General features: G+C 55.1%; 1 protein-coding gene and 1 long non-coding RNA gene across 2 annotated transcripts; both read left to right on the top strand.

Moving 5' to 3' along the window:
* The first annotated feature begins 355 nt into the window (after positions 1-355).
* KLHL25 (kelch like family member 25) lies at positions 356-10,973 on the top strand. The gene is made up of 2 exons (XM_030814960.1): positions 356-2,151; positions 9,265-10,973. The coding sequence occupies exon 1, from the start codon at positions 358-360 to the stop codon at positions 2,125-2,127; it is 1,770 nt and encodes a 589-aa protein (XP_030670820.1). The 5' UTR covers positions 356-357; the 3' UTR covers positions 2,128-2,151; positions 9,265-10,973.
* A 10,039-nt stretch (positions 10,974-21,012) lies between these two features.
* Positions 21,013-23,179, top strand: LOC115835533. Its single transcript, XR_004030588.1, has 2 exons — positions 21,013-21,059; positions 22,172-23,179. It is a non-coding gene; the product is annotated as an uncharacterized LOC115835533 (long non-coding RNA).
* Positions 23,180-25,874: the final 2,695 nt, after the last annotated feature.

Raw genomic sequence — 25,874 nt, 5'->3', positions numbered from 1 at the left:
GGACACCTGCCTGAGTCAGGAACACCGTTTGCATGTTCTCTTAGCCATGGGAGGCAGCCTCAACTCGAGCTTGCCTAGGGGGTGGCTCATCTGCAGGCCACAGATGTTTGTCCCAGAGCTGGCCCATACCCTGAGAACAAAACCAGTTTCTGCAGGGCAGGGTGAGACCCAGCCACTCTTGCCTGTGTCGTGCTTGGCGACGTGGTTGCGGGAGAGGAGCTTGGTTTAGCAGAGGTGAGCAGAGAGTGGGTGGGAGGGGGCAAGGGGGCTTGTGCTGAAGAGTGAGTCCTGAGAGGGCAGATGGACAGGAGGGGCTCCTCTGACCTGTGGGCTTGTTCCCCCACAGGCTGGCGCACCATGTCGGTCAGTGTCCATGAGACCCGCAAGTCGCGGAGCAGCACGGGGTCCATGAACGTCACGCTCTTCCACAAGGCCTCCCACCCGGACTGTGTGCTGGCCCACCTCAACACGCTTCGCAAGCACTGCATGTTCACCGACGTCACGCTCTGGGCGGGCGACCGCGCCTTCCCCTGTCACCGTGCCGTGCTGGCCGCCTCTAGCCGCTACTTTGAGGCCATGTTCAGCCACGGCCTGCGGGAGAGCCGGGACGACACTGTCAACTTCCAGGACAACCTGCACCCGGAGGTGCTGGAGCTGCTGCTGGACTTTGCCTACTCCTCACGCATCGCCATCAACGAGGAGAACGCTGAGTCACTGCTGGAGGCGGGCGACATGCTGCAGTTCCACGACGTGCGGGACGCCGCCGCCGAGTTCCTGGAGAAGAACCTTTTCCCCTCTAACTGCCTGGGCATGATGCTGCTCTCGGACGCCCACCAGTGCCGCCGGCTGTACGAGTTCTCCTGGCGCATGTGCCTGGTGCACTTTGAGACGGTGAGGCAGAGCGAGGACTTCAACAGCCTGTCCAAGGACACACTGCTGGACCTCATCTCGAGTGACGAGCTGGAGACCGAGGACGAGCGGGTGGTCTTCGAGGCCATCCTCCAGTGGGTGAAGCATGACCTGGAGCCGCGGAAGGTCCACTTGCCCGAGCTCCTCCGCAGCGTGCGTCTGGCCTTGCTACCGTCCGACTGCCTGCAGGAGGCCGTCTCCAGCGAGGCCCTCCTCATGGCAGACGAGCGCACCAAGCTTATCATAGATGAGGCCCTGCGCTGCAAGACCAGGATCCTGCAGAATGACGGCGTGGTCACCAGCCCCTGTGCCCGGCCACGCAAGGCGGGCCACACGCTACTCATCCTGGGGGGCCAGACCTTCATGTGTGACAAGATCTACCAGGTGGACCACAAGGCCAAGGAGATCATCCCCAAGGCCGACCTGCCCAGCCCCCGGAAAGAGTTCAGCGCCTCAGCGATCGGCTGCAAGGTCTATGTGACAGGGGGCAGGGGCTCCGAGAACGGGGTCTCCAAGGACGTCTGGGTGTACGACACCGTACATGAGGAATGGTCCAAGGCGGCGCCCATGCTGATTGCCCGCTTTGGCCATGGCTCAGCTGAGCTGGAGAACTGTCTCTATGTGGTGGGGGGACACACGTCCCTGGCAGGTGTCTTCCCGGCCTCACCTTCTGTCTCCCTGAAACAAGTGGAGAAATACGACCCTGGGGCCAACAAGTGGATGATGGTGGCCCCCTTGAGGGACGGCGTCAGCAATGCCGCGGTGGTGAGCGCCAAGCTGAAGCTCTTTGTTTTCGGAGGAACCAGCATCCACCGGGACATGGTGTCCAAGGTCCAGTGCTATGACCCCTCGGAGAACAGGTGGACGATCAAGGCCGAGTGCCCCCAGCCTTGGCGGTACACAGCCGCTGCCGTCCTGGGCAGCCAGATCTTCATCATGGGAGGTGACACGGAATTCACGGCCGCCTCAGCCTACCGCTTTGACTGTGAGACCAACCAGTGGACGCGGATTGGGGACATGACTGCCAAGCGCATGTCCTGCCATGCCCTGGCTTCCGGCAACAAGCTGTATGTGGTCGGGGGCTACTTTGGGACCCAGAGGTGTAAGACTCTGGACTGCTATGACCCCACTTCAGATACATGGAACTGCATCACCACGGTGCCCTACTCACTTATCCCCACGGCCTTTGTCAGCACCTGGAAGCACCTGCCTGCGTGATGAGCACCTGCCGAGCCCAGCCAGGTGAGTCCCTGGCAGCCCACGGCCACTCTGAGTCTGGAAAGGTCATGGGGGAATGCAGTCCCACGTCTTCCTATGCTGGGTGAAGGTCACCGTGTCTTCCAGGGAAGTCTGGGTGGGCAGCAGGTGGCTGGTATGCTCTGGAGTGAACTCCTGGCTCTGCCTTCTATTTGCAGTTAACCTGGAGCGAATTATTGAACCAGTCTGCAAAATGGGGACAGTAACCGTAGTTAGACCAACATGGTGGTTCCCAAACATGGCTACACTTCGGAATCACCCGGAGACCTTTTGACAGTGCTGTGTGGAGCATAGGTCAACCTGCAGAGTCTGAGGGTGCAGTCTCCACACAAGCCTGCTCTTACTTTTGACACCAGGTGCAACAAAGGGGGCCTCCCAAACCACCCTTGGTCAGTTTTGCCAGAAAGACTTACAGAAGTCGCTGAAGGCTGTTAGCTCACAGTTACAGTTTATTACGGGGGAAAGATACAGATTAAGATAAGCCAAGGGAAGAGACATGTACTAAGGCAGAGGAGATGATCCAGGAGAATGGCCCCCTCCCCATGGAATCAGGACAGTGTTACTCTCCTGGCACTGATGAGTGATGATATGTATGAAGATTGCCAACCAGGCCCGGGCATGGGGGCTCATGCCTATAATCCCAGCACTTTAGGAGGGCTGAGGTGGGCAGATGGCTTGAGCCTACTTTAAGACCAGCCTGGGCAACGTGAAAGTCAGTCCTGGCCGGGTGCAGTGGCTCATGCCTGTAATCCCAGCACTTTGGGAGGCTGAGGCGGGCAGATCACGAGGTCAGGAGATCAAGACCATCCTGGCTAACAGGTGAAACTCCATCCCTACTAAAAATACAAAAAAATGAGCCAGGCATGGTGGTGCACACCTGTAATCCCAGCTACTTGGGAGGCTGAGGTGGGAGGCTGAGGTAGGAGGTTCACTTGAACCTGGGAGGTGGAGGCTGCAGTGAGCCAAGATCATGCCACTGCACTCCAGCCTAGGTGACAGAGTGAGACTCCATCTCAAAAAAAAAAAAAAGATTGCCAACCAGGCATGACATCCATGTCTAAATGGTGGAATCCCCCAAAAAACTGTTAACTGTAAACACTAAAGCCTGCATGGTGGGAACAGACAGCCTTGGTTTGAGTCCTGGTTCTCCTGGGGGCAGCTGTGTGCTCACCAGCGTGCAAGGGATGGGGAGAAGTCCTTCCTCAAAGCCTGCAGGTGTCTAGCTTAAGCGAGGTCATCCTTGAGGGCCTTGGAGCAGGGTTTCCTGCAGAGCGAGTGTCCGTGGGTTGCTGCCATGCTGTCATTGTGTGGAATCGCTATGAAAACAGGTGACACGGAAGGCACTCTGTGGGAGGTGATGGTGGGACAGAGGCACTGGGAGCAGTTTGAGCCAGGCCCTGCAGACCCTGCAGTGAAGGGAAGGAACGGGCAGGAGGGGCGTCTCATCTGGTGCTGGTTTAATCTCCTGAGAAGCTGAGCTGGGGTCAGGGTCTTCCTGCAGCGAATAGGGGCAGGATCGGCGTGAGGTCCTGCCACAAGAAAGGGTATCCCGGCCAGCCTGGCAGGGTACTGGGGTAGATGCCAGAGAAGGGCTTTGTGCCCAACACGCCCTCTGTGTTTAGGGCCTGGGAAAGGCCAGGGTGCGTGCCACTAGCCCTTGGCCATTCTCCCGGCTCATGCTCTCCCGGGCCCCACACCCCTGGGATTGGGGCAGGAGATCCCTGGGTGCACTCTGCCTCCAGCACAGGACGAGACTGTGGAAGATGAGCTGTCCTGCCGGAGGGAGCCGAGCTGCTGCCCACGATCCTGCAGCGCTGGGTGGTGGCACTGATCCCTGTGTGTGGGCTCAGCTTCAGGTCATAGGAACCCTGTCAGGAGCTGGCCCGAGCTGAAAAATTAATTTCCTCAGTGAGCCAGCGGCTGCTGATACAAATGCTGAAAGCTCTACCCAGTGAAGGCAGTCATTAGCTGGGATTGCTTCTCAATGGAAGCTGATGGCTCAGCCTCTAACTCAGACCCAGCCAAGCCTTCGAGTCCCTTAAAGGGACATGGTGGCAGGCAAGGAGGACCCAAGCATAAGCATCAAATTGGTGAACACAGGGTGTTTGGGCTCACAGAGGCCAGCCTGAATAGGAACACCGCTTTTCTTTTGTCTTTTTCTTTTCTTTTTGAGACAGTCTCGCTCTGTCACCCAGGCTGGAGGGCAGGGTACGATCTCAGCTCACTGCAACCTCCGCCTCCCAGGTTCAAGCAATTCTTATTCCTCAGCTTCTTGAGTAACTGGGATTACAGGCGTGTGCCACCACATCTGGCTCGCTTTTTTCTTTTACAGCTTTTCTGTTTTCTTTTCTTTTCTTTTTTTTTTTTTTTTTTTTTTTGAGACAGAGTCTCGTTCTTCTTCCCTAGGCTGGAGCGTAATGGCACGATCTCGGCTCACTGCCACCTCTGCCTCCTGGGTTCAAGCGATTCTCCTGCCTCAGCCTCCTGAGTAGCTTGGATTACCGGTGCCTGCCACCACACCCAGCTAATTTTTGTATTTGTAGTAGAGACGGGGTTTCACTGTGTTGGCCAGGCTGGTCTCAAACTCCTGACCTCAGGTGATCCACCCGCCTCGGCCTTCTAAGATGCTGGGATTACAGGTGTGAGCCATCGCGCCCAGTCTTCTTCTTTTTTTTTAATCTGCTCTCTTTGGAGAAAAATCAGACCTGCTGAATTTCTTGATTTCCTGAGGAGTGAGATTCCAAGAGGATACTGGCATTTCCTCATTAATTCCCTGTTGCTATCCTCTAGATCCTTTAGAAACCTGGGGAATGTCACCTGTGGGAAATGGAGGCCCCTCCCACCTAGGCCAGCCGGGCTGGGCAGGGTGAGGGGGCCCATGCTGCTGGCCTCAGGCAGCTAAGACCATCTCTGGTCTGAGCCTCCAGACCAGAGGCTGCCCCCTGCCTACCCTCCAGGTCGGAGGCTCCCTCCCACCTGGCCCTGCCCTGTCAGCTGGACCTGGTGAGCCATGTACTCTCCCAGGAATTGCTCTGATCCCAGGGACCCTGGAAGGGGAGCATGCATGGTGTCTTGGTTGTGACTTTTTGGCTGCTTCACCCTGGACTGTCTACTTGATTCCCCTGAGGCTCAGCTTCCCCATCTGGACAATGGGAGTGGAAATCGTATTACTCATAACACTAGAATAGAGATCAAATGATTGCCAGTTTCAGAAGCAGCTTAAAAGGGGTAGCGATGGAGGACAGGGAGATGCTGTTGATGATGGTTTTGGGGTGCCGTGGGCTGCAAGGGCCTCTAGATGTCCCTGCTTAGCCCCTCCCTCTGAAAGGCCTGTCCACCCATGACTGCTGTTCCTCGGCAGGCACTTGCCCTGTGCCCACTGGAGTCCTCCTCAGTCTGTAATGGGATTGCTGCCATCAGCTCCATTTAGGGATGAGGAAGCGGACACACAAGACTGAGCCAGTCCCAGATCTGATGGGGAAGCTACTTCCAGACCCTGTCATCCCAGAGCCATGTCCCCAAGGCATTCTGGGCTGTGTGCTTCCTCAGCTGCTGCGCTGAGTCCAGGTTGCTCTTAAGCTTCTGCCACTGCCCTGCGTTCCAGCTGCTTCCTTCTCATGGGCCTGGCGGCCATCCAGAGACCCTCCACGCAGCCCCTCCTCTGCCTGAGGCTGCCCCAGTCCCGTGGCTTCTGTCCCCTCACTATGACCCTGGGTTGTTCCCATGCTGTGCAAAGCTCCTCCTGTCCCGCTTCTGCCTGGACAGCTCAGTGTCAGAGTTCTCTTCAAAGGCAGGGAGTGAGCTGGGCTCTCCATAGAAGGGCCTGCAGCCCAGAAGCCGATGCCTGGGCTTGCCTGGCCTTCCCCGGGTCCCCAGGAAATGGAGCCACAGTGGCTGCAAGCAGAGCTCTGGCTGCTCAGGCGGCCACTGCGGAGCTGTCAGGGCTGAGCCAGAGGAGAGCCCCCAACTCAGGCAGCCGCAGCCCGGGGCCTGTGCTGTGGCTCTGAGTGGCAGGGGCCAAGCCCTGGAACCAGACAAGGCTCACGGGGAGCTGGGTGGAGTGTCCTTGACAAGGACGGGGCCAGGAAGGGTGGAAACAAAGCACTCCTGCCACCTCTGTCGCGGTGGGCGCCCCTGGTGACCATGGCACTTCCCACTGAGCTTGGCTGCCTGCAGCCCCAACCAGTGCATCGGCCACCTAGAATGTCGTCTGGCAGTGCCTGGGCCCGAGATGGCTTCTGTGACCACCCCACTCCCTATGTTCCCCTCCCTGACCCTGTTCTCCTAGACAGCAGCGGGGATCAGGCCAAGGGTGCTGGTGAGAAGTCCAGCTCTCACTAGTCCCCACGAGCATGGCTGAGTCTCCTGCCTCCATGCTGGGCCCAACTGCCCCTGTCCCTGGAGGCCCCTTTCCATCCATCCTGCAAGACTCTGACGTAAGCTTCAGAAGCCACCAGGAGGTCTCCTGCACACTGTGGCCTCTGCACCCCAGATCATGGCCCCTGTTTGTCCACAGCATTTTTTTTCCTGTCCTGGCCACCTGTTGGAGCTCTTCGTAGGTGTGAGCATCTGCATCGAGTCCCCTGTCATTCTCCAGAGCTGCTTGTCGTAGGTCCTGCTGTTAGAGGGCGCCCACTAGGACTCTGAGAGGTGAGACAGTTGGCATCACATGAACGGCGGCGAGTCAGGGCTGGAGTAGGACTTGAGCCCTGAGTGTGCCGCCTGCCTGCAGGCGCCTCTGGGGAGCTGGCCACGGGCATCCTCACGTCTGCGCCCCTGGCACAGAGCACAGGCTTGGCCAGCAGCCGCCCAGAAGTGGCGGGGAATTGCTGAGCTGGAACCTGAGCGACCTCCAGGGCAGCCCCTTGCTCCAGTGTTGCGGTTGGATCCACAGCCTAGGGGATAGCAGCCAGTGGCTGCAGGAGGCCCCCGCTTACCCACTAGGGGTGGTCTTGCTGTGAACATTCTCTCCTTTTCTCTCTTTCTGTCCCACTGGGTACCCCCTACTCCAGGCCCTTTAAGGCGTAGACCCCCAACCCTTCTCTCCCACCTGCCTCCAGCATGGGGGGCTGCCGAATGCAAGGCAGGCATCCAGCTGCCGACAGCTTGTCTTCTCTTCACGGGTGTTGCTGGGGCCTAGCCACTGGGGTGCAGGGCAGGGCTCCAGTCCTGGCTCTGGGAAAGGCCGAGCTCATGAATCCACTGTGGGCTCCGTCACTGCTGCAGGAGGGACAGTGCAGCACATTCTCTCCTGTCTTAAAAGAAGTTGGTACAGATAGGAAATCCCAGAGCACAGGCCTGAGGGTTTCTGCCAGCCTTGAGGGTTGGGCCTGGCTAAGCGAGTGCTCCGGCTAAGCGACGGAGTCCATCTGTCCAGGCATCAGCAGTCATTCGTTCCTGTGCCAGGCTGGGGGATAGAGCACCATCCCACCCTCGATGGGGCAGGCTGAGTCTAGCGGGGCAGGCCCTACACCAACGACCCACAGGATACACGTTGGCCAAGGCCTGCTGCACACAGGAAGTGCAGGGCGGCCGCTGACCCTTGTCCACTCTGCAAGCTGGAGGATTAGCCCATTTCACAGATGAGGAGGCCAGGCCCCAGGGAGCACCTGCCAAAAATTAAAGGGACCCAGCCTGAGAGGGAACACAGCCTGGCCCCGAGGCTCCCCAAGCCCTGTGCCTCTAGCTGTCATCTGTATTCCTCTCAGCAACTCAGGGTGCCTTGGGGGACACCCCCAGGTAGGTAGCGTGGCTGTTCCAGGTAGCAGTGAGGCCTTGCCCTGAAGGGACCACATGTCAGCATGTGGCGTGCTGGGACGGGGCCAAGACCGGGCAGCCAGGCCCCGGAGGTTCGGATTTGCCGTCTTAGAGCATCTCAGGATGGTTAGGCCCTCTGTGACCCCAGCTTCTCACTTGTGAGGAGCTCGAAGGGATTTGGGAGCCTTCTCGGTCGCCCAACCCAGCCTCTGTATCTGGAAACAACTTGACCACGTGGGGCGGGCAGAATTCCTGCAAAGCAGCCTTCAGAGAGCAGAGGGCCCAGCATGGTGAGAGATGGAGAGGTGACCCCACTTAAAGAGGACAGTCCCGTGGAGCGTCAGTGCTGGCTTCAGTGTTGTAATTGAAATGTTACTAAGGTTACTTAATACACACAAGCATACAACTAGAAAGCCCCTTATGTTCTTGTTCTGACACAACTGTAAAACTAACTTGTACAGCTTAAATACAACCAAAGCCAAAAACCCCGGACAGCGTCACCATTAATCACTGCTTTGCCGAGGCTGCTTGCCTCGTGGAGTGGATGAACACGCAGGGTTGCTAGAGCACTCCGCCTGCCTGTGGCCCCCTGCGCGAGAGGGCTCACCTTTTTCCCTTTCAGGGCCTCGGAGTGGTATGTGACAGGGAACTTACTCTATTAGGGGAATTGGCTCACTTGGTGATAGAGGCTGAGAAGTCCCATGATAGGCTGCAAGCTGCAGAACCAGGAGAGCCGGGGCAGACCTGAGCCCAAGTACGAAGAACCAAGGGCCTGGGGTGGGGGTGGGGTGGTGGGCAGCAGGTCCCAGACGCCAGAGAACCTGGAGCTCTGATGCCCGGTGGCAGGAAAAGAGCAACCTAGCTCCAGAAGAAAGAAACCTGAGTTCCCGTTTCCTTAGCTTTTTATTCCACCAGGGCCCCAGCCCATCCGATGGTGCTCACCTGCACTAAGGGCAGATCTTCCCCACCCGGGCCACGGCTCTCATGCCGGTCGCCTCTGGAAGCACCCACACAGACTGACCGGGGCGGCCCAGCCATTCAAATCAAGTACCAAGCCGCCTGGGTTTCCCTTCCAGCACTGAGAATACGTAATGTGTCCCCAGGCGTCTGGGTATCCCCGAATCCAATCAAGTTGACACCTGAGTCATCTGCCACACTCAGTGGGGAAAGCAGGCCTGGGGTACCTGAATCACCAGACTGCGCTGCTGGCGAATGGTGGATCCGGCGTTCTCACGCCTGAGCCTCATGGGCAGCTGTGTCGTTGTCATTTTGTTCCAGATCAGGTCAGAACAGAACAATGTGGCCACTGATTGATTTTCTCTTCCTCTCCTCCTTCCACAGACCGCGGCCCTCAGTGTCACAGCGTGGCCTTGGCTTGTCTGCCACAGCGGGAGCTAAGCCGGCCCTGGGCCAGCACTCCGAGAGGTAGAAGGGGCCCCGCCAGCTCTGGGGAGCAGCAGCCTTGGGCTATTCTGAGCTTTAGGCAAGAGAAAAGAAGCACATCTCTTGCATCTGTGCCCCTGGGGGCCTCTTCAGCTTTGCAGTGGTTTGTGGGAAGACATACCTCCCAGAGGGGGATGGACTGCCACCAGGACTGACCCTGGCGTTGGGGAGAAGGACACTTGCAGAGCCTTGAGATCACCTGTTTGGCAGGTCCTGGACTGGGGCCGGGCAGGCAGGGGCAGGGAGGAGCCCCGGGTGGGCTTGGGCGCTGCAGCACTGCCACATATCCTTTCCCTCCTGGCCCGCCCTGCTGGGGCTCTACTGCCATCTATAGATGGTGTCCCGGGCCTGGGAAACCAGGTTCCCAGGGATTGAGACCAGAAAGGTGACCAGGACAGATTTTATAAGGTGCAGAAACTGCGGGGGTCCTCAGTGACATCCACGAGGCCTTATTAGCAAAGGACACCCAGACCTCTAAGGTTTGTGGGCCCCTTCCACAAAGCTGTAAGTCCCAGCCCACCTACTCAGGGCCTTGCTCAGTGCTGTGGCCTGGTGGGGACACAGTTGCACGTGGCCACTCAGTGGAGCTGGGCCTGCAGCAGACTCAAGGCTCCGAGTGCCCTGGGGGTCACCCCTCCCCTCCCCTCCTCAGAGCCCACCCTGAGAGGCAGCAGTGACTCCATGGCACACACCTGCCAGCAGCACTGGGGGCTTCTCCCCAGGAGACCGCGCTGCCCTCCAAGACCAGGAGCAGCTGTGAGCTGGAGACAGCAGAGGGACCCCAGGGTGTCCCCCTGCAGATCCCACCAGGGCCGCATCCATCTCAGTGTGGAGGACAGTGATGGGGCCCTCGCCATCCTCTTGCGTCTTGGCCCCCATTTGCTCCCTGAGCTCCAAGATAAGAATGGCCCCGAGAGAACTGCTGAACACTTGTTCGTTGCTGTCACCTCCTGAGTCACTGGGTCCCTCATCAGCACCTCCCTGACACCTGGGCTGTGGAGAGGTTGGCTCTGGGCTGTTGGAGAGGATGGTGTCAGTGACCATCGTAACGCCTCTCACTCCCAAGCCACCGTTTGAGAGGGAGGGGTGTTGGTGCCCTGACAGGGGGCTGGGCAGGGTGTCCAAACTTGTGGCTTCCCAGGCACCTGCAGTGTGAACACTGCTTGGCTGGCTCAGGTTTAGGGCCGCGGAGGGGGCTGTGCCACATACCAGTTACTTAAGCAGCCCCGAGTGTCCCCCATGCCTTGGTGCGGGTCCTGGAGGCCTCTTGGGGGTGGGACCTTTGGGCAGGGTTTGCCCACTGATGCGTGCCTGCCATGGGGCACTGGCTGCATGGGGTTCCTTGGACCCTATAGGCCCAGCAGACCCCTCCTGTGTCAGGTCGGCTGCCCGAAGGCACTTGGCTATGGTCCCAGAGGATGGCTCTGCTGGCGCACTCAGGAGCCTGGCTGCGGGGACTGCAGGGAGGGTGCCTGGACCCGTGGGGTTGCTTCATTGAGATAAAGCACACTTATCACATAGCACAGAGGACGTGCCATGGTGCTTTCCCCAAAAGTTGTGTTGCTTTTATCAGTTTTCTAACTTAATAAAAAGAGTTGAGAAAATTCTTTGCCTGCCTTGTGTGCTGGGATCAGTCTTGGAGACATTGCTGGTGGCTGACTTTGGTCCTGTCCCACCAGCCAAGGCTCAAGGCCTGCCTGCTGGCATCTGCCCCTCTCATGAGCTGGGAAGGGGGAACCCACCCAGATGAGAGGTCTCCCCATTCCTGTGCCTCCTGAAGTTACTTCAGAAGCCATGAAGTTGATTCCGTGGAGATTCCTGATCCTGTCTGCCCTTCCTGAGAGCGATTCTCTCCTGGAAACTCTGGTAAATAGAAGCTGGGAATGTAAGTCCGTCCTTTCGAAAAGGCAGAACCTCCAGTTGATGCTCCTTTGTCTGAAAATAACCCAAGCACCATTCAAGGGGGCGAAATGGCTCCAGGAGGCAGCTTCATGGCCGCAGCGCCAGCTCACGGCACCGTTGTGCCCATTGGTTGCACCGTGGGCCCTGGTCTACCTGCCCTCCTCGTGTGTTTTCTTTTTTCTTTTTTTTTTCTCATGCGTTTTCATAGTCACCATGAACCTCATGAGCTCAAGCATATGCTCGCTGGTAAACGTCGTGTTCTGTGTTTTGTGGTCTCACCTTCAGGCGCCCCTCAGACAGCGGGCAGCCAGAGAAGGCCCTGCCGTGGCGCAGCCTGCGTGCGGGGTGGCTGTGCTGTGAACAGGAACCCGGAGGTGCCCCAGCATGGTGGCTCTCGGCAGTGGCTTCCATGGTGCTCAGTGGTGTGCTGGCCCACAAAATCCAAATGGCGCCTTCACAGTGTAAGAAGTGCTTCCGATGCTGGCCTAGGGGCATGATGCCACATTCCTTAGAAAATGGAATGGTCTTGAGTGGGTGTGTCTCAGAGGTGAGTACGGTGCGTGTAGAAGGGCCAAGAGCAGAGAGGGCCTCGTCCCTCCCCCTGCCCAGAGGCACAGCCCTGGGAGGGGCGTCCTGGGACTCACCTCACACTGTCTGCTCCTGCAGCAGTGGTGGGGGCCACAGGTGAACGCCACCACTTCCACACACGCCTGAGCGCTTCACTCTGGGCATCCAAAGCCGGGAGTTGGCTCCAGCTAGAGTCCTGTGAGTACAGCCCTGACAGCAGCAGAGGTGAAGTTCCCTGTCACGCAGTCACAGGGTGAGTGTGAGGCAGCTGCGGCCCACAGGGCTCCAACTCTGTCCCCCTCTCTCTCCAACTCCCACCCCGTCTCTCCCTGCCCTGCCGTCTTCCATGCAAGGCAGCGGTTTCCTGCTCCACCCTGGCCATCCCAGCCCCGGCCATCCCATCTGCATTCCAGCCAGTGGAAAGGGGAGGAGAGAAAGTGATGGGCAAGCCTGTTTTAAGGGCATGACCCGGAAGTTGCACCATAACTTCTGCATTTTCCCAACAGCTAGAACTCAGTCACATCCACGCCTGGCTGCGAGCGGGACTGGAAAGTGCCCCGAGGAAACTCCAGGACTCCAGTGCCAAGTAAAGGGAGCATATATATTAGACAGGTAGCAGCCTCTTCGTCTACATGCTGGGTCAGGGGTTGGAAGGAACCTGGGCACACCGCCGTGCCTCCCGCTTCTCTGGGAGCATGCAGGGCCGTCATCTGCCAAGATCCTGGCTCTTGTCAGACCCTTCTTGTCAAGCAGTTGTCAAGCCCTGACTGTGTGCTGGCCACTGGCCAGTGCTTTGCATAATTACCTCCTTTAACCCTCGCAGTGACCCCTGGGGGTAGACATTCTTGTCCTCTTCTTGCTGATGAAGAAATGGGTCCAGAGGTCACAGTAACTTGCCCAAGGTCTCATGCTAGAAGGAGGAGGAGGAGGAGGAGGTAACACCGTTGCAACTGACAGGATGTGGACCTGGAGCTAGGCCCACCTGGGTTTGAGTTCAAGCTCTCGTGTGGCTCTCATGTATGTTCAAGCTTGGTTAAACCACTTGATTCTCTGATAAAGGCTTAATGATAGCAGGGTTAAGAGTTGAGGTCAAGTTCTGTAAAGCACTAAACACCATGACCAATGCCCAGATAGCCCTTTACAGGGGGAGAATGGCCGTCACATTGCAGCAGTGGAACTGGGATTTGAAACCAAGCCATACGCTACGTTGTGGGGGCTGGGAGCAGTGTTGCTTCCAGTCATTGCCCAGCAGGCCTAGCTCCATGTTCCTTGGCCTCCCAGGGGTCAGACTGAGTCTGGGATGGGGCTTGGGGAAGGGAGAAGGTGCCTTCCCCATCAGTGATGGGGCAAGGTCTCCCTGGAAACCTCGGTCCCAAGATGGCCAGTGGAGCTTTCCTGGGTTGTGCCTGATGCAGGAAAGAAAACGGGCCATCTTGGAGGCTTTGGCATCCTGAGAGCCTGCCTGGGGGGACTGTCAAGTTGTCAAGGGCAAGGAGAGGGTAGCCAACTGCCTCCTCCACCTGGCTGCTCAGCCAGGTCTCCCTGCCTTCAAAGGACATTTCTTTGGTCAGGAACTGACAAGAATGAGCCCAGAGTCATCCACCCCAAGGGTGTGTGGCAACTACCCCTTGCTCAACACTGAAGGCTGTAAATCATAGTGGGGAAAGAAGCAACCTCTTCAGAAGCAGTTGTCTAATGAGCGCAGCTTGGAAAGAGCCTTGGTTCTTCTGGATCATCACTGGGGGGATATTTCGCAGAGGAAGAAACTTGCATGTCCCGTCCATCATGTCCCAGCCCCGGCCCCACGCCCAGCCCCGATGGATCTGCCCGGCCTCTCTCCTTCAGGAGGTGGGAATGGTCTCGAGGTGATCGGCCCCCTAGCTGCTCTTCTTCCCTCAGGCCCAGCCCTACCTGACCTGCAGCTTGGCCCGCCCATGGCACCTGCAGAGGTTCAGGCCCTGCCCAGGGAGCCAGGGTGATTTGGGTGAATTTCCCAGAACGGGCACAGTATTGTCCTGCATTTTCCCTTGCCTTGTTGGGCTTTGGGATGTCAAGGAAAAGCCTAGAATAGGCCGCAGGTTTCTTAACTTGGGATTTGGGATCAAATTCAGGGGGTCCATGCACTTCGGTGGGAGAAGAATGACACCTTTGTTTTCACTAACTTCTGACTGAGGTTAGTGATCAAGTGATCTGCCCACCTCTGCCTCCCAAAGTGCTGGGATTACAGGTGAGAGCCACCTCACCTAGCCCCAGGTCACTGTTGAGGTCACCATTTTAAAGCTGAGGAAACATGCTCAGCATGGCAGCAGAAGCTCTGGCGGTTTCTGTGTGTCTGGCCCCATCTGCCCAGGCCCCCTGAACCCGAGGGGCCTTGCTCTGGCCCTGGGGTTGGCCTGGGTTTGGCACCTGGCACTCGGGCCCCTGAGGGTTTGCAGTAGGGGAGCAGTGGCTTTTTTGAGTTGAATTGAGTAGGGCTGGACTCCTTTCCTGTCCTTTCTGCAGGTAAAGGAGATGAGCAGCGTTGCTCTGTTACCCAGAGAAGCTTCCAGACACTCCTGGGTTGCACGATAGATTAAGTCTATTGATGGGCACCAGCTCCATGCCAGGACCCAGGGCTGCAAAGCCATTTCCAAGTAGACTCATCACAGCTTCCCCACTCAGCTTGCAGGGCTGGTGGGGAACCAGGGAAGATGGGAGCAAGAGAGACACATCCCGCCAAGCCCACCCTGCGGTGGCCCTACCAGCGTCGGGACCGCAGAGGGAACAGGATGGCACAGTCTTATCCTGACACGTGCATTCAGGATCAATGCAGGCTCCGAGAGCGAGTGCCATGGATGACTTCTCCACGGCCGCACTTTCTCCACATCGGCTCCTGTGAGCTTCCTCAGAGCTTTCCAAGCTGGCCCCGCGTCTGTCCACTCTGCAGAGTGAACATTGAGGTACTGTGTCTCTCATCTGTACAACCCTAACTAGGGCCTCATCAAAGACTGTCGAGGAGCAGGTCCTGTCTCTCCCTCTCTCCATCTCCCCACTTCCCATGGAAAATAGTGAGATTTTTAAAATGGGAGTTGAAGCCATACCAAAAAGCCAGCACTGTTAAATGCAGCTGTGACATTTGCCTGAGAGAGGTGGCCAGGTGGGGTGGGGAGCGGTGGGTTTCAGCTCCCAGTCTGCCCTCCAAGCTGGTGTTGCCAGCTGTGGCTGCCTCTTTCCTGTAGGCCTGCGAGGTCCCTGCCATGCCTGTCTCCTCCTCCCAGCAGGAGTGTGGGCTCTGCTCTGGGATCCAAGCCAGACCTTTGCAGCCCATGTGCTTGGCTCCCTCAGCTGAGCCTCAGGACATGGGTCCTCAGTCTGCACTGTGCAGCATGAGGGGCCACACTGCAGTCAAGCCAGCTGGGTGCAAACAGCAGTTCTTCTTCTACCTGGTGGCCCTACTTGGGAAGGTCCCTCTGCTCCTGTAACTTCATTTCCTCATTTATACAAAGAAAAAAACAGATCATATTGCTTGTTGTAAGGATTGAACTAAATCGGGTAAAGAGGCTACTAGATTTCCGTCAACGATGTCCATTTCCTTTGCCCCATATATGTTGTTTCCAGCTTGAGTAAAGAGTGTGTATATGTGTGTGTGTGTGTGGTGGTGGTGTGGGGTGGTGGGTATGTGTGTGTGAAAATTAACTAGAAAGAAGCAAGCATTCCAGCTTTTCTGGGGAGTTGAAGGCAATTTCAATAAAAATACATGTTTCCGGCCCGGCACGGTGGCTCATACCTGTAATCCCAGCAGTTTGGGAGGCTAAGGCAAGTGGATCACTGGAGGTCGGGAGTTCGAGACCAGCCTGGCCAACATGGTGAAACCCCAGTGGTGGCAGGCGCTTGTATTCCCAGCTACTCAGGAGGCTGAGGCAGGAGAATCACTTGAACCCAGGAGGCAGAGGTTGTAGTGAGCACGAGATTGCACCACTGCCCCTCCAACCACGGTGACAGAGTTTGACTCTTGTCTCAAAACAATAAACAACAACAAAAAGTTTCCCTTTTAGCTGTGGCTGCCAGGAAGCCCAGAGCCCACCAGGAGGTTCCTCACAGAGGCATGTCGTCCCTCCTGTTGGCACAAGTGCTTTATCCTCCCTCCATGGCTTGGAATTGTATGAGCCACCCCAGAAAAATGGTTATTGCAATCACAGGTTCAAAGGACCTCAACTTCTGCTTGGAAAGCGTGCAGAGTCTTAAAAAACTTTCTGTGACTCCCTGATTTTCAGACTTTTCTCTTCGGGAGGCTGATCACCTCCAGGAAGACTGATTTCCTGTGTTGTTGGTGGGGACAGTCACCCCCAGGTCCAAGCCTCAGTGTGATGACTGAAAGAAGAGTGTTCTGGTTGGGTGCTTTGCTCAGTGCATGCTGAGCCCGGAGGGTCAGGCTGTGGCTTGGCAGATCTTCCCCAGGCGACCTAGAATGTCACTGGGCATGAGCTGGGTTTGTCCAGGCTTGTCTGAGCTGTAGTCAGGGCTAGCGGGTGAGGAGGTGTTTCTCTCTCTTCCCAGGTAAAAGCCAGGGCTTCAAATGCTTGTGGTGATGGAGAAAGCAGGAAGAAACCAGGGCCCACCTTCCTTGGGGGGAAGTGGTCCAGCACACAGGGCTCCCACCTCAGAGAGGGCCCCAGGCTAGGCGAGTCCTGAGGAACTCCTCTGGGATCTGGGGATGCGCTTCACCAGAACCGTGCCTCTGCCCGTGCCTGTTCCCCCCTTCCCACCTTTCTTCCTCAGTCACCCTTCTTTCATTTCACAAAAGAAAGTTCTCTCTCGCCCCTCCTGAAACTCATTATGGTGCATTGCTAAGGATGTAAAAACATCTGGGGCACCAAATGGACGTGTTAAGGTTGGGCAGCATGAGGGGAAAGGTGGATTGCAAAGCATATGGTTGTTAAACAGGGCAGTGCCTTTTGGAATTCAATTGACAAGCACATGGCAAGATTCCATATCTTTGTGTGTCCATCTACTCACCTGCCTGTCCATCCACCCACGCATCCACCCATCTACCCACCCATCCACTCACCCATCCACCTGCCCATGCACCCACTCATCAACCTACCCACCATTCATTCATCCACCCATCCACTTGTCCATCCATCCATCCATCCATCCATCCATCCATTCCATCCATTCATCCCATCTACTCATTCATCTTACCTCCCTCCCTCCCTCCCTATTATTAACTTAAGTCATAATTCAGAAGTGAGGTAGTTGTCACTAAACATTTTTAGTTGTCAACTAAATAACATTTAAATTTAAAAGCAATCAAACCTTTTTAATGGAAATTGAATTCTGAATTGGCCAATCAGTTTGCCAAGAAGTACTGGCTTTGCTAATGAGGTCACATGGTGGGCATTTTCTGTAAGTTGAACAACTTAAGCCTTTAGCCCTAAATATATTGGAAGCATGAAAATAATGCCCCAGATTATATACTTTGTAACAGTTACACTTGTGATACCATTTGAGAGCTACACATACAGCCCTGTGAAAGGTACATGGTGGTTCGCATTTGTTGTAGGAGGACACATGAGCCAAAAGTGCTGATCAGTGGCTGTGTCTTCCCTTCAGAAGCCAGCACAGAGCTGCACGTGGGACTTAGCTGGATTTCCTCTCTGCCTTTTGGGGCGAGATATGGCTGATGCCTTGATGTGGAGGAGGAAGCAGCGGCATCGAGCCCATGCCCACAGTTGGCCTGAGGCCCACTCGGCACCTGGTGCCAACCCAGAGCAGTGAGAGGAGGTAGGAATCCAGGAATGAGTGGGCTGGCCCTGGGCTGGTTCCAACAGGCTCCCTGCCCTGGCAGAGGCTCCAAATCTGAGGTTCCTTCCAGAGGAGGCCAGGCCAGGTGCAGCGATGGGGTTGGGAGTCTAAGGTAGGGACAGAAGGGGTGACCCTGTAACCTGAAACACTTCAGTTGTCTCATTTCAAATACCCCTGTATGGAAATAAGCTAGTGACATTATTGCACAGAAAATGCTATGTGACCATCCAACATAGAGAGTTAGTGACTTGGAAAGGTGCTTATGATATAAAGTGGAAAAAGGCAGGACGATCCCATTATATAAAATAAACTGTGTGTGTTTATAGAAAAGAGACCGGGAGGGTGGAACCCAGTGTGAGTTGTGCTTATTTCTAGATGTTCACTGTAGGTGATTTTTAGAAACAGCCTTACTGAAGTATAATTGATGTACAAATAAACTACACATACTTTATACAGTTCTGTAGATTCTGACATATGTCTGTACTCATGAAACTTTCATCACAATCATCATAGTGACATCTATCACCCATGAAAGCTTCCTTATGTCCCCTTGTTCATATGAATTAACAGTTTTATTGAGACAGAGACATAATTCACATACCATACAATCCACCTATTGAAAGGGTACAATCGGCCAGGCGCTCATGTCTGTAATCCCGGCACTTTGGGAGGCCAAGGCGGGCACATCGCCTGAGGTCAGGAGTTTGAGACCAGCCTGACCAACATGGCGAAACCCCATCTCTACTAAAAATACAAAATTAGCCGTGCGTGGTGCACATGCCTATAATCCCAGCTACTCAGGAGACTGAGGCTGGAGAAGCGCTTGAACCTGGGAGGCAGAGGTTGCAGTGAACTGAGATCGAGCCACTGCATTTCAGCCTGGGCAACAAAGTGAGACTCCCATCTCAAAAAAAAAAAAAAAAAAAAGCAAATTCCTTGGCTTCAGCTTTGGATATTCTGATTCATTACATCTGAGGTTGGGCCCAGGGATATGCATTTTAACCAGCAGTCCAGATCATTCCAGATCATTCTAAAGCAGGTGGGTTTTTGCCTGGCTCTGGCTGGGCCAACTGCTGAACTCCATGAGCCCTGTGTGATCACCCACTAGAGGAAGTGACAGTTGACCTGACCTAAGCTAAGGGAGGTGGAGGTGGCTGCTCTGAGCCAGACCGCGTGTGTGTGTGTGTGTGCGCGCGCGCGTGTGCGTGCGTGTGTGTGTGCGCGCGCGCGTGTGCGTGTGTGTGTGTGTGGCTGTGTGCTGCCCAGGAAGATGGAGAAGACCGAGTCTGCCCCCCTGGAGAGCTCTCTTCAGACTCAGGACATGAATCCAGGGCCACTGCCGTGGCAGCTGTCCCGCGGCTCCGCTGACATGCTTCCAGATGAGTGTGCTGGGCCCCAGACTAAGCACTCTGCTCATCTCTTCAGCATCATGACAAATGTGCGCGCCACCTGCAGACTCTGCAGACCCTTCTGAAAGAGGAAATGGAGACAGAGGTTTAATAGCTTGGCCACTCGGCTACGAGCGGCAGGCCTGGAGTCTGTGCCCATCCTGGGGCCTCCGCGTGGCCCCCTCAGCCCCTGTCCACAGCCCTCCCCGACAGAGGGGACCCCAGTGTGGCCCTCTTCCAGGCTCCTCAGGGCAGGCAGCCCTGCTTCACTTGCCCAGCAGCCCTCTCCTTTGGACCGCAGAGAAGAACCGAGGTTGTCCAGGTAACCGCCACCTCAAACTCCGAAGCTGGGGGTGGGGTGGGAAGTCCAGGGACAGCTCAAAGGGAAGCGGTGACCAGGGAGGAAGGGAGAGAAAAGCAGGCTGGCTTCCAGCTGATCCATTCCAAGGAGCCCCGTTATGACCCCCTCCCCACAACTCTCCCACTGAGGCCTCCAGGGTCCTTATCCCCGGCAGGGTCCAGATTCTGTTTCCCAGGAAGAAGAAAGTAAGTTTCCCAAAGGCATGGGGAGAGAGGGGTAGCCCACACATCTGTGGGACTAGGGCTGTGTAGAGCAAGCCATTACCATATGAAAGGAGGAGGCCTTAGCGGGGGTGGGAAGGGCCAAGGCTGTCACTTGGATACCAAAGGCAGCTGGGGATAGTGGAGGGGGCAGGGGTGGGGAGGCAGCGAGGGAGGGCCCCAAACTGGGGCGGAGGGGGTAGGCTGCTGGGGTCCTGGGACCCACATCCTCCCCATTTAGGGCACACGCCACTTCCTCCCACTTGTGACCCCTCTCTGGCCCAGGGGGACACCCACAGGGGTGGCAGGACGGTGCTGGAACTGGACTGCTCCGGGACCCTCTGGGTGACCTGCCACTGTGCCCCTGAAGAAATAGAGTCAAATTTTAAGGACAAAGGAGTCTCTGAAGACTCCAAAGAACAGGAACTGTGGCGGGGACGGGGAGGTGGGGGGCTTGGGGAGGCACTTCTTGCTGTGCAGAGGCTGGATGAGGGGGTTGTCACCCCCTGGCAGGGAGTTCAGGGAGTTCCAGGCCTGAGGTCTAAAATCTGCAGCTCAGCTCGCCTGCCCTCTGCTCCTGTGGCTGCTTCCAAGGAAATCGCAAGGCTTGCACGCTGCATGCCTCCTCTCCTCCCAAGCTCCTCCCTGGCCTTTTGGTTTTTGGGGCCTCCTAGTGTCCTCCCCACACTTCGGTTTAGACCTCTGTCTTGCAGCATCAGCGACTCCCACTTCTTTTCCGGCAGGGCTGTGGCTGCAGACGGCATCTCCTGCTAGTTCACAGGTGGCCGCCCCTAGGCCACAGGTTTTCCCTGGGGATGAGGGACCTTCAAACAGAAAATGGCTACTTTCGTAGGAGCCACCTGGCGGTCAAGTCTGTGCTGTGGCAGAGGCTCTGGGCACAGCAGCATCCGTTAGGAGTGGGCAGAGACTTAAGCCCCTATTGAATGGCTGTCTAGTGTTCTTGGGGCCCTCTGTGCTTTGTGTCTCTGCTGTTCTGGAAGAGAATGGAATCTTCTCGCTCTTCTTGCCTCCCAGACAGAGCCTGTCCCTGGCTCAGAACCAATTGCGGTGGAGAGCGGAGGAGGGAGGCCATGGGAACCACTCCTCTTGCCCTGCTGAGGGTGTCTGGGTGGATGAGGGCCACCGCGGACCCAGGCCAGGATGGCTGCTGTGGGGGAGGAGACCGCTGGGGCAGCAGTGACAGCCAAGAGCAGCGAGTGAGAGAAAAAAAGACCAGTGTTTTACTGGCTTACGGGGAGGCAGCTATCACCAGGGCTACAAGACTCTGCAAAGAAACCCGTGCACTTCCAAGTTCGTGGTGAAAGGAAAGATACTTGGCAGCTGGGCAGGACTTTTTTTTTTTTTTTTAGATGGAGTCTCGCTCTGTTGCCAGGCTGGAGTGCAGTGGCACGATCTCTGCTCACTGCAACCTCCGCCTCCTGGGTTCAAGCAATTCTTCTGCCTCAACCTCCCGAGTAGCTGGGATTACAGGTATGTGCCACCACGCCTGGCTGATTTTTGTATTTTTAGTAGAGATGGGGTTTCACCACGCCCAGCTAATTTTTGTATTTTTACTAGAGACGGGGCTTCACCATGTTGGCCAGGCTGGTCTCGAACCCCTGAGCTCAAGTGACCCAACCGCCTTGGCCTCCCAAAGTGCTGGATTACAGGCGTGAGCCACCGCTCCCGGCCACGATGTTCTTCTTGGTGACTGTCAGGGAGGGGCGGGGAGCTGGGAAGTGGCCAAGCGGGGACTACGGGCAGCTTTGCCCAGGTTCTCTGCATTACTGCAAGCAGCACAGTTCTCCAAGGGCCAGGTGGATTTAAGGGCCTTCCTATAGGTCCAGAAAGCGCAGACCCGGAAGAGTAGGAAGCCAGTAATCTAAAAATGGAAGGCACAGGCCGTGCTGGTGGAGCCAGTGACAGCTGGAGCCCTGTGTGTCTCCAGGGGAGCCCCGACATTCCGGGATCAGACCCAGTGAATCACCCGGGAGCTACAAGCAGAGAGGATCTTTCTTCTTGAATTAGTTTCTGGCAGTTGCTCTAGTTTGGGGGTGGGATGGGGTGGAGAATGTTAGCGAAGGAAGAGAAACTAACAAATATTAAGGGAAGTCGCAGGCTCTATAGCAAAGTCCCTGTTCACTGTATTGATTTATCCGGAAATACAAAGTTTTGGCTCTTGGCATAAACTGACTTTAGGGCTGATCAGTCACTCTCTGGGTTTGGGTCCCACTCCAAGAGACAGTGAACGCGTCCCCAGCAGCTGCTTGGTGCAGAAGGCCTCGCCTCAAGAGCTCTGGGGGTGGATGGGGAGTATCCCTTCTACAGGAACCAGGAATAGGAATAAATCACAGCACCAACCAGGACTTCACAGGAAATTTATTATTATTTTTTTTTTTTGAAAGGGCTGAGGGAGACTTTACAAGGGTCTGAAGCTGGTAACTAGAGGGAAAGATAAATAAAATACAAAGCCAGTATGTTGTGGCAAAAGTCCAGAAAACACACTGAAAAAAATCTTTACAGTTTAAAACTGCTTCACTTTATACATAATTACAAATTAATATACAGCATCTGGGTTTTAACCCGTCTTTTTTATTTAATAGGATTTAGCACAGAAACGTCCATAGAGCATTTGGAAACAAGCAATGAGAGCAGAGGTATCCGGTGTATCCCAACCACCCTCCTGCGGATCCCCACGCCTCCCCTGCACATCCCACGTGGGCAGCAGCACACAGGAGACCACAGGCTAAGCTTGAACCACAGGCAAACTCACCAGGCACGCCCCATGGCCTGTGCTCACGCCGTCAGGTGGTGACGAAACGTAGGGGAAGCTCAGGCCGGGGAAGGTGTGGGGGTGAGTGCTTCCTGCAGAAGCGCCTCCGGACTGCAGCACAGGTGGTCCCACCTGGTTGTAGGGCAGGTCACCCACTTCGGTGGCAGGGGACACAGCCAGTGGGGGGTTGCCCGCGTTTAACCCTTAGTGAGATGGAGAAGTAATTCATGGCCTATCAATCTTTTGACGATTAAGTTAGATGAGTACTTGGAAAGATGCCTTTATTTTCCCTTCCTCCCCCCGCCCCCCTTTTATGGCAGCATTAAAACACTTTTCATTTTAAAGCCTGGCCAGCAGGCAGTAGATTCGCAGGCTCTGGTTAACAAGGAATGCTTTGCGACATTGAAAGGAACGTTCAAAACCAAGCCCAAACTCCCTGCCCTCTTCTTTGTCTCTGAGGATGGACGAGAGCGACGGGGCTGGCTGGGACACATCCGTAGGTGGCTGCGCACCTACATGGTCCTGCTGAAGGCAGGCAAGGCACACAGATCTCCAGCAGCCGCTGCCCCCATTCCATCCACAGGGTTATTTTTAGGCTCCCACATTCCCAGGACGTCCAAACGCAGAGGGTGCACATCGTTCTGCAGTGTCTGGGGTCACCTCATAGCCACCCTCTTTGTGACCACTGAAGCCCATTCACCAGGACTATCTTTCTAAACCCCCTGCCAGGGCCTGGCTGTCCTCTGGGCACAGTTGGGCCACCCATCATTAGAGTAAACCTCAACTCCAATGCAAATACTAAAATCCTTGGGAAGACCTGGCTACAGAAAAAGAGCCCCAGAGACAAAAATGATGAAATAGAAAGCACTTCTGTGGACAGCAACTTCTGGATCAAGTTCTGGCCTCTAAGGTTATGGTCCCACCCTCTACTAAGGCAGGGTCTATCTAGTTCAACCCTTGCACACACTAACACCTCCCCTCCCACATCAAGAAACAACGCCAAGGGTCTCAAAACTTTGTGCTCTCGACTAATACTGAGGCCTCAGGAAGGTAACAAATATGGGAGAAAATGAGCAAAGGGGCAACTCTGAATGGTATCACCCTGAGACACAGAAGGGGAAAAAAGGTAAGATTCGTACCTTTCCAAAAAAACCCTGGTAAGGATTCTTCCCCCAAGATAGCTCTCACGGGGGTAGAGGGAATACTGGCAAAGGTTGAAAGTGGCAGTTTGCATGTTTTTAACCCTCTCCATTTTCTAAGAAGAAAACACAGTCAATACATTTGATTGTCTTGAAAATGAAGCCAACCAATGAGAGCATTTAAAGTGCACATGTCACCTAACCGGAATGACAACGACTGAGATGACTGCAATTGAGAGAAGATGCAGTCTCCTTCCAGGAAGCTCACTCGATTCTGGAAATCTGGGGGCTCTGGATAGTAACTCCATCTTTCTCCCAAAACTTAAGCACAATTTCAGGCACCTGATTTCTTTAGCTTGATGGAGAACATGGCGTCCTGGTGTGGAAACAGTACAGGGAATTCAGTCCGAGTCACCCCAGAAAACAAACCCTTCTCGTGACAGAAACCAAGACAGGCCATTAGATCCACAACTAGAGCACTGTCAAGGCCACGAGCAAAAGCACAGGCAGCCACCATCCCAGGTAAATCCCCAGGACAGGAACAAATCCCCTTGAGGACAGCTTCCAAGGGGGAAGAGAGATGACAAAGGTATGTAAGCACAGTTCTTGGTAAGTGGTTCTCTTTCTGCACTGCAGACTGTATTCCTGGATGAAGTTGGGTGGTTTGGGGGAATTCCGGGCACTACTTTCTGATTTTAAACTTGTCCAACCAGAACCTGACCAAATCGTTTTAAGTAAGTGGGATCTGGGCAGACGTGAAATCTCCATTAAAAAAAAAAACAAAAAACTACCAAAACAACCAAAGCAGGACAGCTGGGGGGTAAGAGAGACTCTAACATCGATGCCAAGCTCTGTGGCGACGTGCTCTAACTTCAGCATCCACGGTGTTTTTATGAAGAGCATGTACGCGAGTAAATCCAATCAGCACCAACCTCTTATTGTTCCACACCCGGAGAACAGGGGCACCAGCCTACGTTTACAAGGAGAAGAATGCAGGTTCAGTACTGCCCTCCTGCAAATCCCAGGAGGGGCACTCGGAGCCAGTGACCAGAAAACACAGCCAAGCCCCGGGGTAGATCAGATTCAGTTACAGATTCAGCTGTAACTTGGAGCTGTATGGACTGGTGAAAGAAAGCAACTTAACTTTTTGTTTAGGGTCTTTGCAAGGGGACATATGTTCAATAGAAAAATCAGCAGGTTTTGGCCTTTGGTCTGTTTCTGAAGGGTGGGTATTCTCCATGACAGAAAAAGGCAAAGGTAGCTCAGAGGTGGTGAGTTTCTTCATTCTCAAACAAGGCAGAAGACATCCTTTGATTAAAGAATGAGGTGGGGTGGGGGAGGGAAGGACATGGACTCCTCCCTTTAAAATTTCATCTGGGCCTTCAAGGCACTTCAAAAGACACAGAGTGAGCGGTGCTGGCTGCCACTTCACTCGGTATTGACTGGATAGTTTAGACTGTTGGGCTAGTCGTGGCTCACGCTTAAAAAAGAAAAACAAACACAAACACACAAATACAATAAATAAAACAAATCTAGGCTACAAATTTTAAACCAGACCTCTTTCAAATAAACTGAAAGATAAATATCTCCATCTGCAAGGCCAGCTTGCAATTCATCAATAAGCACCAAGTTACGGATTTTTCTTTTTTAAAGTGTGCTCAAAGCCCCATGCTTCTGAGGGGCAAAAAAGCAAGAATTGAAGGCCACATTGGAAGCACAAAATTTTCCAGGGCCTCCCTTCTGGTGTACGGGGCCTCAGAGGGCAACATTACCATGAACTGTCCTGCACACACCAGCTGGGGAAAGCCTCAAGTGAACACCTCAAAACACGGTGGGAAAAGCAAAAGCAAAGCTGAGCAGCAGGCAGCCATCCGTATCCACTTCCAGGGACAGAGTACAATTCAACAACAGACCTTTAGATACGTTTTTGAAGAAATCCAATTTTGCCAAGGCCTCCTAACATAAGGAGGGTGCTTTCACAACCACGCCTTCCGGGCCAGCTCCTCTCCAGATCTGCACTGGCAGGAAGTGCTACACATGGCTTCACCCTTCGCCTGAACCCACTTCTCAGCCAGCTGTCCTAGCTTCAGAGCACAGCTTCTGCCTGGCCTGGGTGGGAGGCTGACCCCTGGCGGGTGGTGTGCCCACAGGGCGCGCCCTCACCCAGCAAGGGCCAGGCAGCTGCTGTCTGGGAGAGGCACAACGGGGGCTATGGAACACAGCCAGGAGGCCGTGGCCACTTCTGAGTGGTCAGTGACAATCAAAAGGTGTCACGCTGCAGGGATAATGGTGAGTAGGCCTCTTCACTTTATCCGTGCCCAAAACATGTGGGTAAACATCCTGGAAAACCAGGATATTTCTTCTGGATTTGATGACAAAATGAGATACCATGGG

This window comes from Nomascus leucogenys, chromosome 6 (assembly GCF_006542625.1).
Source record: "Nomascus leucogenys isolate Asia chromosome 6, Asia_NLE_v1, whole genome shotgun sequence".
In the NCBI taxonomy this organism is placed as follows: Eukaryota; Metazoa; Chordata; class Mammalia; order Primates; family Hylobatidae; genus Nomascus; species Nomascus leucogenys.
Note: the sequence above shows the minus strand (reverse complement) of the source record. Positions and strands in the feature narration are given on the sequence as shown.